Source organism: Papio anubis, chromosome 1 (assembly GCF_008728515.1).
Source record: "Papio anubis isolate 15944 chromosome 1, Panubis1.0, whole genome shotgun sequence".
Taxonomy (NCBI): Eukaryota; Metazoa; Chordata; class Mammalia; order Primates; family Cercopithecidae; genus Papio; species Papio anubis.
In genome coordinates, this window is record NC_044976.1 from 93,525,646 (window position 1) to 93,543,522 (window position 17,877).

Consider the following 17,877-nt stretch of genomic DNA (forward strand, 5'->3'; position numbering starts at 1 on the left):
TTTTACTTTAAGCCAGAAAATTTAGAAACAAGCCAAACAGGGAAGAGATCATATTGCTTAGACTTGAAAGATAAAAAGGGGTCTCACTCTGTCATCCAGGCTGGAGTGCAGTGGCGCGGTCTTGGCTCACTGCAAGCTCCACTTCCCGGGTTCAAGCGATTCTCCTGCCTCAGTCTCCCAAGTACCTGGGACTACAGGTGCGCACCACCACGCCCGGCTAATTTTTTGTATTTTTAGTAGAGACGGGGTTTCACCGTGTTAGCCAGGGTGGTCTCGATCTCTTGACCTCGTGATCCACCTGCCTTGGCCTCCCAAAGTGCTGGGATTACAGATGTGAGCCACCGCACCCGGCTGCCATTGTTTTAATATTAAAAAAAGAGAGAGTCGAACTCCCCTATGAATATCCATCCTAATTGACTTCAGACAGAAAAATTACTGGTCTATTTTGAATATACTTCAGTAAATTCTGTGAGCCTCACTTTGTCCTCTGCAAAATCAGATAACGTTTGCTTGGGGAAAAAAAATTAATCCTAAAGGAATTGTATGTAATTACAAAATATAATTTATATTATAGTTAGGAACCAGTGAATTAGTTACATGCTTCTCTGCTTATATTCCTATCACATCCTGAAAGCAATTGAGGACACAGGCAAACACACACACCCCTGAATGCTTTACCTCTTCTGTGTGTGTGACTCACCCCGGGGCAGTGAGAGCCCACAGGACAGAGGAACTCAGCCAGAGCAATGGCAGGACTGGGCTCAGAAACAGAAGTTTACTCTTCATAGGGCTGATCCTCCTCCAGCCTCTCAGACCAAATGATAGAGAAACATGAGCTTCATGGGGAGAGAGTCCGCCAGGGGTGATTCCTGCCATTGAGCAGTTTCCTCCTGATGATAAGGAGCACTGTGGGGTGTTTGTTTGTTTGTTTGCTTGCTTGTTTGTTGAGACAAGTCTCGCTCTGTCACCCAGGCTGGAGTGCAGTGGCACGATCTTGGCTCACTGCAAGCTCCACCTCCTGGGTTCAAGTGATTCTCCTGCCTCAGCCTCCTGAGTAGGTGAGACTACATGTAGGCGCCCACCACCACGCCTGGCTAATTTTTGTGTTTTTATTAGAGACAGGGTTTCACCATGTTGGCCAGGATGGTCTCGATCTCTTGACCTTGTGATCCACCCACCTCGGCCTCCCAAAGTGCTGGGATTACAAGCGTGGGCCGCTGCGCCGGCCAGCACTGTGGGTTTTTAATGTAGCGCTGCAGTTCCGGAGCCTCCATCATTAGAGACTCCGGAGGACTCACAGAGGGGCTGTTGCCCTTGGCACTGAGAACCTCCAGGCAACCGGAGGTGGGTTGTGTGTATTGCTTCCTCCCAGGGAGGGGGGCAAAGAGAGTATTCTAACCAAATTTGCCGTAGGTAATATTTGCCTAACAGTAATTTTGTGTTATCTTAGAATAACAAACCAAAGCATTTTCAATGAGGACTTCTAATTTGGACTTCCAGTGAAGTATATGTGTTTATCTCCTAATCTCTTCCCTTTCTCCGGCCACTCAAAAAATCATGAAAGATTGAAACAGGCACAAACACACCAGGACAGTGAGAAACAGAGAGGCAATGACAGCAGATAAGAAACACCAACCAAATGGTGAGAGCCAAAGAGAGGGAGGTGGAGCGGTGCCCCAAGCCCGCTGGAGAAAGCGGAAGCAGCCTGTCCTTGTGTGTTGGCTGCATGAGGAGGTACAAATAAGATGCACCCTGAAGTGAGCCCCAGAGTCTCAGAGAGGCTCAGGAGTTCAAGTATAAAAAGTGTTTCCGAAGATTAGCTGAAAGCCTTCCTAAGGAGTAGTTAGACCCCCAAATTCCACACCAGCTGAAGACAGGGAAGTTTATTCTCCAGAGAGAGAAAGCAGAGAGGGCCAGACTTGGGGTATCAGGTTTAGCTGAGGCTGGGGGCAAGTCTCTGTACTGAAAGCAGGGTGAGTAAGTGAAAGCCTAAACTCTGAAGTGAGGCCCCCCACACACACACACCAGCACCCCCCATTCCACAGTTCAGCTCCCAGAACATTGGCAGCTCGTTTGATATTCCCTAGGAAGAGGTTAGAGGATGCTTTTATGGAGAAACTGCCTAACCCAAAGTAAAGACCTACAGATAGTGCCATATGGGGCCCCCCAATGAAATGGATTCCCTGACTCCTAGCAAAACAGTGAAGTTCATCAGACAACAAGCAACATTCCTCACACAGAGCTTCCAGGTCATTCTGGAGAGCCTCACTCTTCAATTTGAACTGTTTACCAGTGATTATTAAACATGATGAATGCCTCTAAGTGAAAGAAGAAGATCAAAATGTACAAATAAAATGAGCTTAGAGAAAACACAGACAATGCAAGCTGCAAAATGAAATGACAAAACAAACTATAATATTATCAGAGAGAACAAAGATATATTGCCAGAATCCCCTCCCACCAACAGAAGAAGGGCATAGTGAGAAAACAAGACCCTTGAGTAATTAAAAGTATGATTACAGAAGTGAACATTTTCTGTTGAAGGATTAAAATATAAAGTGGAAGCACTCTTTCAGAAGGTAGAATGAAAAGACAAAGAGACACAAAATAAGAGAGAAAGGATTAAAAGAGGATAAATTTGGGAGACCCACTAGCTGACTAACATGAGTTCCAGAAATACAGAACAAAGCAAAGAAGAGAGGGAATTAACAAAGAAAATTTCCCAGGGCTGGAGGACACAAGTAAAGAGAAGATCCCAGAAGCTTCCCGAGGGAAAAAAGATCACAAGCAGAGGATCGAGGACCCGGAATAGGATCTGACTTTCCACAGCAACTCTGAACCAGAAAAACAATGGAGGAAGGCTATAGGAGTCTAGTGAAAGATTATTTCCAACCTAGAATTGTATAGCCAGTCTATACCTAGTTTAGCGTTCTATGCCTATTCCTACTACCCGTCAAGGGTAAAGAAGCATAAAGTCATGCACAGGCAGTCCCAAGACTTCCCTGCCCACATCCTTTCTAGGAGGGATGTTCCCCGCTGAAACTAATGTTTAAGCCAGAGAGGAAAACATGAGTTTCAGAAAACAGGCTTGAGCAGAGCAGAGCAGAGCAAGGAATTCCCAGGAGGGTAGCTGTGCAGCGGGCGTGGAAAGCATCCAGTCCAAGGTAGACAATGGACTCCAGGAGAGATGTCACTGTGAAAAGAAAATGGAACTGAGGGAATACCAGGTGTATTCAAACATGTTAAGAAAAGCATTACACATTGGTGAAGCATTCGGTGAGGCCCATGGAAATCCAAGCTAATAAAAAAATGTGAAACAATTAACTTCAGAAAAAAAGAAGTTGTACAGGAAGGGAATCTAATTGGAATATGCTACTTGGATCGGTTGTGAATATTATTTACAGCACACATGATCTATGTATGAATAACAAACACTAAGCATTAACTAAAAACTTTGATGTAATTACATTGGAAGAATGGGAAAATGAGTGTGAGGGGATTGGGGGAGTTAGGCTGTGTAAGAAAATAAAACCAGAATCTTTCACAGTAGAAAAGTCAGTGGACAATATCTGAAGCGGAAAAAAATCAAGAAATAGCAGTAAGAACATGTAATTTTGAGGTGTGGAAGTGAGTTCTCTAATAACAACGAAAATATTATCTCTAAGGAGACAGAATTGTGAATGGGGAAAGAAAAACTGCTGTTTTTCCTATTAAGTCTAGCAGTGCTTTTTGGCTTTGTAAGATACTTTACATATTACTTTGATTAAAAAAGTAATTTATAATATAACACACAATGATTTATTTTTAGCACAACTATTCCATTTATTAAAGAGCTCTACTTCCTTTTTGATTTTCTGCCTAATTTTGAAACCTCAAGGTTTTTCCTTAAATTCTTCATGTCCTTTTCTGGCCTGCACTCACAGTGAGGATTAAATATAGCCAGGGTGCATTCATCTTTGTCGTTCGTGTAAGCACTATGAGGGCTGAAGCATTCATACAAAGACCATCAGGTACCAGGATATGGTCAGTCTGTAGAATTTACTTTTTGTAACCATTGGCTTGAAGAGGGATCAACTGAGAGAGCCATAAAGGTGGTGTTAGGGATGTGATAGGAAGGAACTAGAACCCTTCAAGGTGGTGAAGGGACACTTGAGGTGTGACTTCATCATTGTTTTCAAATATACAAAGAATGGTTTCCAGCAGCTTTGGATCTGCTGAGGGAGAAGAGGAAATGGATTCATAGCAGAGCCTAAGGAATTTAGGTAGAGACAGATGAATTTCCTAACCTAGCAAGAGTTACCCAGGCCAGTTAAATAATCCTGTTATTTCTAATAAAGAAGATTTCCATTTTCTGTCGAATAGGAAAGAAACATACAACATTCTCAGCCTTCCAAGCCTCATCTTGCAGTTATTTTGTTGTAAGAAACACGGGAAGGGATCTTTGCTGGGACCAGCTTTACGTTGGAGGCCGTTTGTCCCAGGCAGCCCACACCTAGTCCGGGAGCCTCAGCACAAAATTAATTTTCCATAATATCAGAAGAGTTCTTAGTGAGCACGAGGCTGGATCTAACTAGAGCTAAAGCTTGTCTCTAGGACCATGATGTGGCTTGCCTGGCTGTATGCACTCTGTTGTCTGATGGGACTAGAAATTACAAAACAGTACTTTGTACCATGACCCAGAGCTGTCAGGGGACTTGAACGGATGGGACCATTAAACCCTTTGCCCCACAGCTTAGGTTGATGTGGTATTTTGGGGACCTGGCCTCGTTGTTCCGGGAGCCAGGCAGCATTAGCGCTCAAAGCAGCCACACATCCAAAGGAAGGGAGAAGCTGGGCTTCATCAGGCATACGCTAGAGTTTCCTTACCCTCTAACACTGTCTGTGTCTTCCTTATTGCCACTGCCCACAGAATTGGGGTGCCTGTGGCCCAGTGGGAAGATCTAGAGAGAGGTGAGGAAGGCTGACTGGGGGCCCAGTCCTCACCAGCCTCCTAATACACTCATTGCTGGGTTGCCGCATATGCTCAACACTGCAATGTTGTCCCCCAGGTCAATTTTTAAAATATGAATAAGTCCAGAGGTAAGTATTATGTTTAGCATCCCTGGGTGCGTCAGATCCTCTTCCTGCAGGCAGGTTTGGCTGGTTGTAAAGGAGATAGAGCTGGAGGCACTAGCCCCACACACAGCAGGGGAGAGGTGGCAGGATGACGTTACCTTTGAACATGGAAATGAGTCTGAGAGGAGGTGGAGGCCTCAGAGACACACCACTTCATTAGCCATTTTTTCCTGTAGGACTGTTTCTAGTTTTGAGGCAGGTATTCAGTGACTCCTGGCTCGGTGGGCTGGCTTGGGTTGAAAGGGCCCTCTTTTTAAGTTCCCTCTCTCATCACGTGATAACCCAGCTTCTGGAACCTCTGCATCTTCTTCCAGCCAAGCCCGGCAGAGCCTCGAGCCATTACCAGGATGTGTTACAGACTAGGGAAGCTAAGGCAGTGCAGGCACTCCTTTGCCTGAAGTGGTTAACCCCATCACAGTGAAACCTCAGAAAGCTGATGCCTAACCCCAAACTTTAATACCTGGAGGGCTAACCCCAAGGCCCCCATTCACAGTGGCCTATGAATCATGTGTTTCCCTGCCAGATGGAAAGCAGGTGTTGTCCTCTTCTCCCTGCCTCCCCTCTTGAGCACCATAATAAGTTCTAAAGCACATAAATCTCCTCAATGGAAAAGTAAACATTCTTCCTTTAAAAAAAAAAAAAAAAAAAAAATGAGGGAAGGGGGAAAAAAAGTGTGTCAGATTTTCCTGGCCTACACTACTCTTCTAGTTTATCAGATCTAAATGAATTCCTATTAGCAATAGCTTCTGTGGTTTTTCCTATTTTAAATGATACTGGGCTGAAACACACATCCCTCTTTTTGTGGGACAACTGGGTTGCAGTTTTTCAGCTCCCAATATTACTTTCATGTTCTCTTTTTCTTCCTGGCTGATTTGAGTAACAGCAAAATGCAGCCATTGCCAACTCTTGAAACATTTCTGGCTGCCTTCCTTTTCCTCTCTCAAATCCTAGGCTGCTGTCAAAACCTTAATTCATAGTGACTTATTAGCAACCAGAGCAAGTTGTAGAATAATCCATTATAAAGAAACCAAGCTTCACTTGGAATCTGTGAAGTTGCTTCTCAGAAAGGCCTTATTTTCTAGAACTGGCTTCAGCGGGAATTCAGAGGGTCACTCGTGGGGTGGCATCAGCCCCCACTCCTTTGTTTTATCTTTCTGGTTTGGGGGAGACTGATGGCTGTGCCCATTTTGTTCTTTCTCACTTTTTTTCCCTGCCTGTGAAACTGACTTGTACACATTCTTGGGAGCTGCGTCATGACAAGTCCCGTAAATGATTCACACTGAAGTGGCCTTTAAAGAGCAGAGTAGAAACCAGCAGGATTTGGGGAGCCTAGAGCTGTGCAGGAGCCAAGCACCCAGGGCTCTCTGTCCCCTTCCTGTAAGCGGGAGCTCACTGTTACCTCTCTGGCCGCAGATCCTGGTCACGTGATTTGGTGATGATGTTTAATCACCAGGTGAATGCCGGCAATATTTATGTATAGTCCTGTGTCATTTAAACCTTGAAGACTGTGATACAATTAAACTTCTGAAAGTGAAAATGAGATGAATAGACACCCTAAAGGGTTGGTGGTTGGGCTAGGCATTATAAAGAGGGAAACTTTTTTAACTCATCAGTTTTTTTTTTTAAGTTTTTCTGTTTTATTTTGTTTGTAGCATTAAGTGGCACCAAAACGAATTAAATTAATACAAGAAACAATTTAACCGAAGCTACCAAGGAGTAGAAAAAGTTTGCCAAATGCTTATTGCGTCACCACTTTCTAAGTTGTTAGTGCCACAGATGATTGGAACCAGAGAGTTTTTGCTGCTTTATAAAAAGTGTTTTTAAAATGCTGTCCCTTTCCCTATTTGCAGAAGTAAAAATGACCCTCCTGATCATCCCATCCTTTCGTCTCTCTCCATTCTCTTCTTCTACCATCAAGGAACCGTTGTGAAAGGGTCATTTTTAATCCCTGTGGTGAGGCTTCCAAGAATCATTGTCATGTACATGCAAAACGCGCTGAAAGAACAGGTAAGGCTACCTCCTGATACACAGCACGTTCCGTGTTTGGGTTGCCAGAAACTTAATTACTGGAAAACTACAGCAGGTCCCAGGACAGAAATGTGACCTGTGACAGCAGCCGTGCGGAAAGCTCCTGCACTCCTCGGCTCCCATCCCCCGCCTCTCCCAGCAAACCTTTTATTTTCCCAGAGTCTCTGTTTTGTTTATTGGGTTTTCTCCAACTCAGTGGAGATGATGTGGGGAGGGAGTAGTTCTGAGTTAGCTGATTTTCCTTCTTATGTAAATGGCGAACAGACAGGATGAACTCTTAAGGTGAAATTTAAACAAGGTTTTTGTGAACATTTATCATGCCTTTTTAAGTGAAAAAATGCACCGTAAGATAGGAATAATATGTGTTCATTTCTGTTTTAATGCTGAAATATTGCCTGCCTTTTGTGTTTCCCAGAGCTGTCATGGGAAATTCCCGGTGTGTGTGAGGAGTGAGGAGGGAGAAAAGGAGAGGGTTTGAATGAGTGTGTGTGTGTGTGTGTACACATGCGTGTGCACACATGCGCTTGGAGAAATGGACAAGCTGACCTACATCTAAGCTCAAAGGACAGAAAACTGTAGGGCTTTTGTGCCCCGGGGGATTTCTCCTCCCTAGTTTTTATTTCCATGCACATTTGCTTATGAATGCCAGTGGAAACCAGAACACCAGGAAAACAGCTGTTCTCATGGTATTTCTGGCCTGCCAAACAAGGGAAGACAGGACTTTTCCCAACTCTTCTGTTCTCACACAATGTTAATCTCTCCCCCGTCACCACCTCAGTGTTGGTGACTTGGTCAGTTTCACAAACTTACCTGATTCCAACCTTTTGGGTATAGCTATATGTCCTTAGTAAATTCAGGAAATTTTACCAGTAGGTTTACATTATATTTTAGAGTTGTTTTCATTTGCTTTTTAAAAAGATATCTGAATTGTTGATATTTTAAAATCTATAATCAAGGTTTAAAGTTAGTTTATCAATTAGAAGCAATTGATTGGCTAACACATAAAATTATCTGGCTTCCTTATCTGGAAATGCATGCTAAGCAGTTGCCCCTGATTGTAGAATATTTTCTTGTATTTCTATTAATATTTTGCTTGGCCACATTTTGGTGACTTGAAGAGGCATTTCCATATCCAGGACAAAACTAACTACTTTTGGCTCCTGCATTTTGAAATCAATCCTTCAATCTTAGGAAACTTGCAGGATTTCTTGAAGAACAGGACAGCATTTTATTTTAAGTCTATTTGTGATATGTTTGTGCGTGCATTAGTAATAATCACAAATTAATGAGCAGCGAGGAGCTTGCTGTCCCTCCTAAAGCTAGGCATCTTAAACTGTCTGGGGATACAGCCTTTCATAAATCTAAAAGAGAAGTCAGTGGAAGGCCCAAGGTCTCTCTGACTGTGGTCTAAAAGGTTATTTATCACTTTCCAGATTCCACAAGGACCAAGGGCCAAAACTGCTTTTAGTGATGTCACTATTGGGAAAATGTGTCCTTTCTTAGGTTAAAAAACAATTTCTTCCTCGGCAGCCTTACTGGCCAGCACTGTGTCTATAATTTAAATGTTTCACACAGCCACCGTGTGATTTTCCCTAGTTCAATAAGCTCATTCACCAACACAGCCAGGCTGAAAAGTGTCCAGATCAAGTTTCATCCAATTGAATTCACACTGGGATGAGAAAATGGCCATATAAGGCTGAGTTATTCCTGGGGTCCTCATCCTAGGCTATTTCAGGATTGTTTTCAGGGATGTGTTCACTCTGGGGAGTGGGTAGGGTGCCGCCAAGCACCCCTCCCCCAAGAGGTTCATGAAAGTATTCATTCTTGAGCTATGCACAAGTTCAAGTTATATTTCAAAGGAGTAATTTATCCCTCGAACTTTAGTCCCCCAAAAAATCTCACTACAGCATTTATGTCCTCCAAAGTTAAACTTGATTCTTTATTTATGTGGGCACATAACTAGTATCTACAGTGTATTATTTGTTTTTTTGTTTCTGGGATGTGAATTTTTCATGAATATAAACTTTGGTTTGAAAAAGCCAAGTGTACCATTTCAGACACTTAAGGGCAGATGAAGGGGGAAGAGAGGTTTTTTTTAACTGGAACCAGAAGACCTGCTTTTCTTTTGCTGTTCAGTATGGACTAACCTCCCTAATAGCACCGCTAACATATAAGTCCACAAGACAGAAACGTTTCTCCTCAATAATACTAGAGCCATAATTAGTAGTAGTAGTAGTAGTAGTAGTAGTAGTAGTAGTAGTAGTAGTATGCACAAAATAAGAACTTCTCCCACACCACCAGTGTTTCCCTAGGTGCATAAGTGAAAACTGTGTTTCCTCAGAAACTGCCTGCTTGTCTTCTTTCCTGTGTTGTTTTTGACTCTGTTCCTTTGGTCTCAACCTGATCCAGCAGCATGGTGCATTGTCGAGGTACCTGTTCCGATGCTGCTACTGCTGTTTCTGGTGTCTTGACAAATACCTGCTCCATCTCAACCAGGTACGTCTCCTACCTCTTGCCTCAGGAACATACAGAAGGGTCCAAAGGTGGGCTCCATCTCTTAGGTCAAGGTTTGGCAAATTCTTCTCTAAGGGGCCAAAGTGTGTAAACATTTTAGGCTTTCAGACCAGTCTCTCTGTCACAATCACTCAATTCTGCCATCATGGCAGGAAAGCAGCCATAGGTAAAATGTCAATGAATGGGTATGGCTATGTTCTAATAAACCTTAACTTATCAACAGTGACATTTGAATTTCATATGATTTTTACATGTCAAGAAATATTCTTTTTTTGATTTTGATTTTTTCCCAACCATTGTAAAATTGTAAAAATTTTTCTTAGCTCCTGCAGAGGAAAGCGGGCAGTGTGATGGAGCTGGCTCCTGGGCTGTAGTTTGCAGACCTTACCCTAGAACCATAGGCCATTAAAACCACGCTTCAAATTTTAAAAGAAAGTTTTTTTCTTTTCAGAAATAAAGAGGAGAGGGAGTATTTAGAAACCCTAGCATAATGAATGTATATCAACTAAGAGCTGATTTTCAGTGCCTTCTCTAAGAACTATAATTTTCCTGAACTAGGAAAAGAATTGCCTCCCTAATTTTCATAGATTTCACCAGTCTTCCCTTTTCAAGCTATAAATATGCCTTTAAACTTATAAAAATTATATCTTGCAATTGTTTGGATTTCAGATTTTTTTCCTCTCCTGAATTTTTCAAATTAATGGAAATTTAAATACGTTGTGTTTCTCTTTAGAGCATTTAGGAGATTTTAATAGTCCTTAGTCAAATTTACACAAAGCAGTATTTTTGTAAGTTAGCAGGCTGTTTTATAATTTGAACGTTCACAGAAATCTCACTTAGAAAAGTACTTCTTATAATTGCCCCCTCCCTAAGAAATTTACCTTTAGAGGGCCGGGCGCGGTGGCTCAAGCCTGTAATCCCAGCACTTTGGGAGGCCTAGACGGGCGGATCACGAGGTCAGGAGATCGAGACCATCCTGGCTAACACGGTGAAACCCCGTCTCTACTAAAAAATACAAAAAACTAGCCGGGCGACGTGGCGGGCGCCTGTAGTCCCAGCTACTCGGGAGGCTGAGGCAGGAGAATGGCATAAACCCGGGAGGCGGAGCTTGCAGTGAGCTGAGATCCGGCCACTGTACTCCAGCCTGGGCGACAGAGCGAGACTCCATCTCAAAAAAAAAAAAAATATAAAAAATTATTAAAATAAAAAAGAAATTTACCTTTAGAAGTAAAGGGACTAATTAGACCATCTATGTTTAATGTCTTATAAGTGGTATTTATAATACTTTTCATTATTCAGGGAAAAATGTAGCCTTCTTATAGTAAGGTCTATTATTAGGCTCTTAATAATCTTGGAGAACATTTTAGAGTATATTTAGTTTTCATTTGGATTGCTATAAACCAGCATGTGTAAAACACAATCAAATACCATAGGACCTTTCAGAATGGGGGGTACATGTAACAAGTCAGTCCAAACCCTTTGAATACATTTGTCATGGTGTTAGATGTTATAGCTGTTGTATATGTATCCAGACACCAAATTCATAAATATTTTGAGATGCATTGCAAAAATGTATTAACTATGATAAAATATATATGCATGAAAAATAAAGGTTAAGAAACATACAAATAGACTAGAAAGACAAAAGCAATGAATGAGACCATTGATATACAAATATGTTGGCCATATGGCCATACGGGGCCCCAGGGTGTCATCCCTTCTCACTGTATTACGGGAATTCAGGTACTTTCTGCATCCCTCTTTCACTCATGGTTTTCATCCTGGCCCCTGGAAGCCTAGAGGCTCCTGTGGACACTGTGGGGACCACCACGTTAGGAGGGCAGAGAAATGGGTAAGGTGGAGGAAAGGTGGACCCTGGCCCCATACCATGCCTATACTGCCCGGCCTTGCAGCCAGAGCAACTCCACTTTATGTGGTTAGGGGTGGGATTGTGGGAGTGTACTGAAGGTTTCATTTGGGACAGGTCTCTGCTGCTAAAACACATTTGAAAACCTCTGGTCCCATTTTCACATTTGTTTTCTCTGCCCTGTTATCCTGAGGTACGTATTTTCCTCCCTTCTGAAATTTCACCAACTTAATTAATCCAGGACCATTTCCCTTGGTAATTCAAATGTTTCCAAACTCATAAGTGACATTAATGTTAACCACACCATAATGACCATCCTAAAGGTGACAACTCCTTATAACAGATGTGTCGATGGGAGTAATGATCCCTGATTCACAAAAAACACTAAGCCAGCCTTGATCCAGCTTGTGTAGTGAGTCAGTGGTGCAAACAGGGATAGGTCTTTCAGATTCTAATCATGGTGCCTGTGCAGTAGGCTGTGGCTAAACCAGCTTCATAGTGTCTTTTCCTTGCGGTGACTCCTGTAGAACTGGGTGGTGCCAGTTGATGTGGGTGATGCTCAGAGGCCTAAGGTTCAGGAGATTGGGAAGAGGAGGAAGAATGAAAAAACAAGAACTGGTGTGAATATTAATGGAGAAGGAAGGGTCACCTCTGGTCTACGTCGACTACTGGAAAGCAGAGTGAAATAAAAATGTTTAAGAATAAAGATGATTGTAAATGGTAATCAGAGCAACTGTCAGCCTCGTTTGGCAGTGGACAAAGGAAAGTGAGCATAAAGTGAGAAAAGGAATTTAGATTCACCTTTTCAGAAATTTCCTTGCATTGGAATGACTTACTAGGGGACATTGTGGCATCTCTGTCTCTGGAAATCAGATTTTAAAAGGCTGAACCCTATTTTATGTTCCTCATTTTGTGGGATAGGAGCTGGGAAATACTAAAAGAGAATGAGATCCATTTGTTACCATCAAAACTCAGATGCTCGTCTTTATTTAACATCAAGGAGCTGGGTGGGTTTTCCCACTGCTTCTTAAAAGCCTAATCCATCTTCACTAAATCCTAGTAGGGAGGCAGATGGCAGTTGCTGCATTTTGCAAACACCCAGCCTAAGGCTGCACAGGCATTCACTTGCAAGGTGGGGAATGAAACTCTCAATCTCATAATTTCTCATTTACTTTTCTCCCTACATCATAAATACTGAGTGTGTACATACTGAAAAAAATTACACGTTCACCTCACACATGTGTTCATCCAGCAACCATGTGTTTATCCTGTATGCAGACTATTTCTACCTGGGTATAATAAGGACAAGGACCATGGCGATATAGAGGTGATACAGAGTCATTACTGTATGGTGCAAAAGCCAGGCCTCCAAGAAATTGACAAGCTAGCTGTCGGGCGGCAGGGGCCAGTAAGGGGCATATGCATGAGACATATGACTGTACAGAAAAGCGCATGTTTAAGCATTGGGATAGGGCTGTGGAAGTTCAGAAAAGGAAAATCTTGGTCTTTGGGAGAGGTCATTTGACTCTGTAATTAGGGGAAATTTCCTAGGAGAAGTGGACCTGAGTATAGAGTACCCACTGGAGATCACCAGCTACTAACGACAGCAGTAACAGCTGTGGGTATTGGCAATCAACTGTTTTGCCAGTGGTATGCTGAGCACTTTTCCTGCATTATATCAGTTGTTAGGTTTTTTGTTTTTGTTTTGTTTTTTTGAGATGGATTTTTGCTCCTATTGCCCAGGCTGGAGTGCAGTGGCACAATCTTGGCTCACTGCACCCTCTGCCTCCTGAGTTCAAGTGATTCTCCTGCCTTATCCTCCAGAGTAGCTGGGACCACATGACACCACGTGCTAAGTTTTTGCATTTTTAATAGAAACGGGGTTTCACTATGTTGGCCAGGCTGGTCTTGAACTCCTGACCTCAGGTGATTTACCTGCCTCGGCCTCCCAAACTGCTGGGATTACAGGCATGAGCCACCATTCGTGGCCCGTTGTTAGTTTCTGAGAGTGTCTCCAATTTACAGATAGGGAGATTGCGGCTTAGAAAAGGTACATAGTGGCAGATCTAGGATTTGAATCCAAGTCTGTTTTGCCTCCAGGCCCAAGCCCTTAACCACTGTGCATTTTTAAAATAGCCAGAGGAGGACTCATGACCACCACCTGGGGATGTTCTTCTCTGCTCCTTGCAAAGCCAGAGTCCGTACAAGTAGAGCTGGCAGAGCGCATCTTGTTACACAGCAGAATTTGTGGAAGAGGACAGGAAAGGTGAAGGAGCAATGAAGGTGATGAACTCACCATAACTGTAATCAAGCAGTTATCCATCCAGAAAAGGCTGGTCAGGGTGGCCTGGCCCCTCCTCCTTTCGTCAGGCAAGTTAGTGGTCAAAGCGTCTGGGAGTCTTGGCTGGCTGTTCTCAGAGACTTTCAGGCAAAAGGACCTTACAGCCTCCCCTCTCCCTCCCAGCACTGTCCAGGGGCCTGGCTAAGAACCCCGCTGTGAGACTACAGGCTAAGCACTCAGCAAGAATGGCGTACTTACTGTTTCTTATGGGGTCTGCACACAGTTCCTCATGAAAATGTCTCCCTAAGTGCACATCTCTTGTCCATTGTGGACACAGGCATCTGTCCCAGCCATGATGTTGGCTTTAGGTCAATGTTCCTCTACGTATGAAACCCACCGGTGAGCCCCAGGACTCTTCCTGATGGTTCCAAACTGATCTGAACATTCTAGAAAATCCTTTTTTCAATTTTTATAGGCAAATAGCAGAATTCCATAGATTTTTCATTTTTGCATACAACAGGGAGTTGTTTGCCCGTCAATAAAGTAGAGCATGTGTTATTAAAGTTTACTAAAATGTGTTCTTTATGAACCCAAATTGGTGTCTTAACGTAGTTTCTTAAGGACTCAGACTCATTCTTTTCAGACATCTAGCTGCTGAGGCAATGCCTGGTGACCCTGCAAAATTTGTGAATGTACACACACAGACAGTGGGATTTGCAAATTGGGAAAAGAACACTTTGCTACCACTAGTGTTGCCTTAAGTTGACCATGTTGTTCAGTTGCAGTCATTCTTGTCTTGACATTTTACTTCTCTTGATTATTCAGTTCTTGGTTGGTTGGTTGGTTGGTTATTTATTTATTTATTTATTTATTTAATTTATTTTTGGGACAGAGTTTCTCTCTTGTTGCCCAGGCTGTAGTGCAATGGCGTGAGCTCGGCTCACTGCAACCTCTGCCTCCCGGGTTTAAGTGATTCTCCTGCCTCAGCCTCCCAAGTAGCTGGGATTACAGGCATGTCCTACCATGCCTGGCTAATTTTGTATTTTTAGTAGAGACAGGGTTTCTCCATGTTGGCTAGGTTGGTCTTGAACTCCTGACTTCAGGTGATCCACCTGCCTCGGCCTCCCAAAGTGCTGAGATTACAGGTGTAAGCCCAGCCTTTTGTTTATCCATTCTATTTTTTTTTTTAATCACCTTAAGCGTTGCATTCCTCTTCAATGCTTTGTTCTTCTTCCAGCAGAAGTGGGAATGGATATAGGCAGTGAGCTGTGGGCTAGTGTCAGAAGTCTGAGAACCACCGTATCTGTACCAGTCTCCTGGGAGAAGCTTCCAGGTAAAAATGACTTCAGTCAGGTAGAGCAGCAGTTTGCCTCTGCCTCTTCATTATTTGAGTAACTTGGGTGAGTCCCTTAACTTTGCTGAGCTTCTGCAATATGGAAGGGTTAGGTTCAGTGACCCCCAAGGTTCTTGTGTGGCTTTTTGACTCTTGTCATGGCATCCAGCCCAGAGCTGGGGGCATGCAGAGTGCCGCCTCGCTGCACCAAAACCATGAGATGCCTTGTGTGGGAAATGGGGGTAGAATGGAAAACAGTATGAGCTGTTTGTTTTCCTGTGGTGCTCCAAAATGACAGGCTCATTTCTCTTCATGATATACCTTGTATCCATGGTAAGGACTTATCCTAGAACCACAAAACTCAGTGATGGTTCATGTTGCCTCAGTTTTGAGGCACCAGAATCTTGTAGAGTTGTCTGAGAATGTGAATGAACAAAGAGGAGCCATCTATCTGTATCTGCTTACAGCAATCCTGCCAGTAGTGCTGCTGTAATATATAGCGATAAATAAATAAAATAACTGGTAATGAGATGTTGGTCAAATGCCAGGCACCTCGATCATTCTCAACAGTGGGAGTGTACTGTAATGTCCAATGCCTTTCACAGCCCTTTTCTGCCTTGGGCTATTGTGCAAGATAGCTGGGAGCCTGATGGATCTGTGCTGCATCCCCTTGAGGAGGGGACCAAGTGACCCCAATGCACTTTGATGCAGTGTGTAAAGCATGCAGCCTACTTTCCTTTGTCATCCCTCTAGATAAGATTTAGTAAGTACATGTACAGATTGTTGCCTGTTGCTATTTGATCAGAAATGCCAGCAGCTTCCTGTCTTTCTGACTAACGAATATACTGGTTAGAAAGGTCCCAGACAATCTTCTGAAGATCAGGGCAGAGAAAAACCTGCTGCTTCTGGGGAAATATACACCTCTCTCCCCTTCTTACCTCATAGTGCCTCTCCCCAACCTGCTCTGCCTGCCAAGACTGTTTTTAGTGAACATAATGTTGGTCTCTGTCTTCTAAACATTTGCGGCTGACTCAACTTTGTAGTATCTCCAAACGTTCTCTTCCCCCACCCCTTTCCTTGCAGTTAGCTCTGTTTCAATGACTCTCTTTCTCATAGTCCGTCAATAGCTAAAGCACTCAATGACTTTTCCACATCAGGTTTGGTCGGTTCATCCCAAGCCAGTTGGCAGATCTCCAGTGACTCCTCTTTTCTCCTCTCCCAGAGCAGCATGCACATCTCAGAAAAAAAGTAAAAATATTGTGCAGTTTATCTCACTAGATTAGGAAAATGATGTAAAGGTTCTTAAGAAGAAACAGTTCTTTCAGAAGCTGGCATTGCCATAATAGGTATTCTCATCACAGAGCATCCAGACAGCCATTCTTTCAGCGACAGCAGTGGTTCTGAATCCTCCACCCCCGCTGACTGGTTTAGAGCTATTCTGGGCAGCCAGCTGATGGTGAGAGCTCTGGAGAGATGCCTCATGTGTGCATGCTTCAGAACGAAGCTCACATGTGTGTCAATATGATAGTTTGCATTAAGGCCCATTTATAGACAATGGTAATCTCCACACCCAGCTGTTGCATGGCAAATGCTACTACCCTGGCTTTAGATAGAAAGGCATTAAGACACCTATTTGTCAGAGGCCCCAGGCTGTCTGGGAGAAAACAAACTGAATCCTCATGTTTCCCGGTGCTTGATTCAGAAGCTGCTAGGCATATGGCTATGGCTTAGTGTGGCTTTCCTGGGAGCAGCCTCTCTGGAGCCTAGCTCCCACCTGCTGTGGGCATGTTACAAGACTCAGGGCTCAGGAGGGTAAGGCTCAAAGCCATCTTCTCCAAGTGGGCCTTAGTGCTCAATCCTTTGAGGTAAGGCCCAGTGAGCAGCTGCCATGTTAAATTGGACTCTGAAGTGCTTCCTGACATGAAATTTCAGTGCCGTCTAGGAGAGGCAAGTAATGTTTGTTGAATGAATTATTGCATGAGAAAGGGAGGGAAAGTTATATGAGGGCACTCAGGCAATTAGGAGCTCCTGTGAGGCAATCGAGTGCTCAGTGCGAATGACTTTGACTTCCTCCTAAGTGTGCAGCTCCTGAAGACAAGAATACCAGCCACTCACTAGCGCTTACTAGATACCGGGTACTGTGCTACTTTATGTGTTTTAACTACCCATAGCCTCACAAAGTAGCCTGTGTAGTATTTTTTAAATAGATGATACTACTTTGGTTCAGAGAGCTTAAGTAGTAACCTGACCTAGGTTAGACAGGAGGAAAGTAACAGAGCTGACTCTTGAGGTTTTGAAGTCCCAATAAGTCATTTCCTCCTCCTTGTCCAAGTTCTGAATAATTGTGAGATGCAAGAGTCAAACAGATGAAGATTAAAAATATCACCTTGAATACGAAATCATCTGATTGGAAAATTACCACAGGAACAGCTGTAGGCAAGTCAGTTGTTAATGTTTTACCCCTGAATCAGAATGACCAACCCACCCTTTACCAGGCCCATCCAACAAGGTGAACCTCTCTGTGGATCTGAGAAAGTAGGTTCCTGGTGACAGGTGGTTCCCGAAAGAGAGTGAGGAAGGGCCTGAGCCCACCTGCACTCTGCTGCTCCCTCCAAATTTGCCCAGTCCCCTAAGTTCACCTCCTTCCCTGAAACAAATGAGAGGCATTAGCCTAAAGGAAGTCCCTGACCACAGAAACACAAAGCCAGGGAAATCAAGACTAGCACCACACTGGGATTT

The 17,877-nt window shown here is 43.4% G+C and overlaps 1 protein-coding gene across 3 annotated transcripts in view; it reads left to right on the plus strand.

Annotated features, from left to right (window-relative positions):
• Positions 1-17,877, plus strand: part of SLC44A3 (solute carrier family 44 member 3) — a 75,416-nt gene that overhangs the window by 37,914 nt on the left and 19,625 nt on the right. For 2 of the 3 annotated variants that reach the window (XM_031651024.1, XM_031651023.1), the window contains exons 11-12: positions 6,966-7,122; positions 9,553-9,639. In XM_031651024.1, the coding sequence (XP_031506884.1) occupies positions 6,966-7,122; positions 9,553-9,639 (244 nt within the window). The remainder of the gene's footprint in view (positions 1-6,965; positions 7,123-9,552; positions 9,640-17,877) is intronic. The other variant, XM_031651022.1, reaches the window with a different exon arrangement.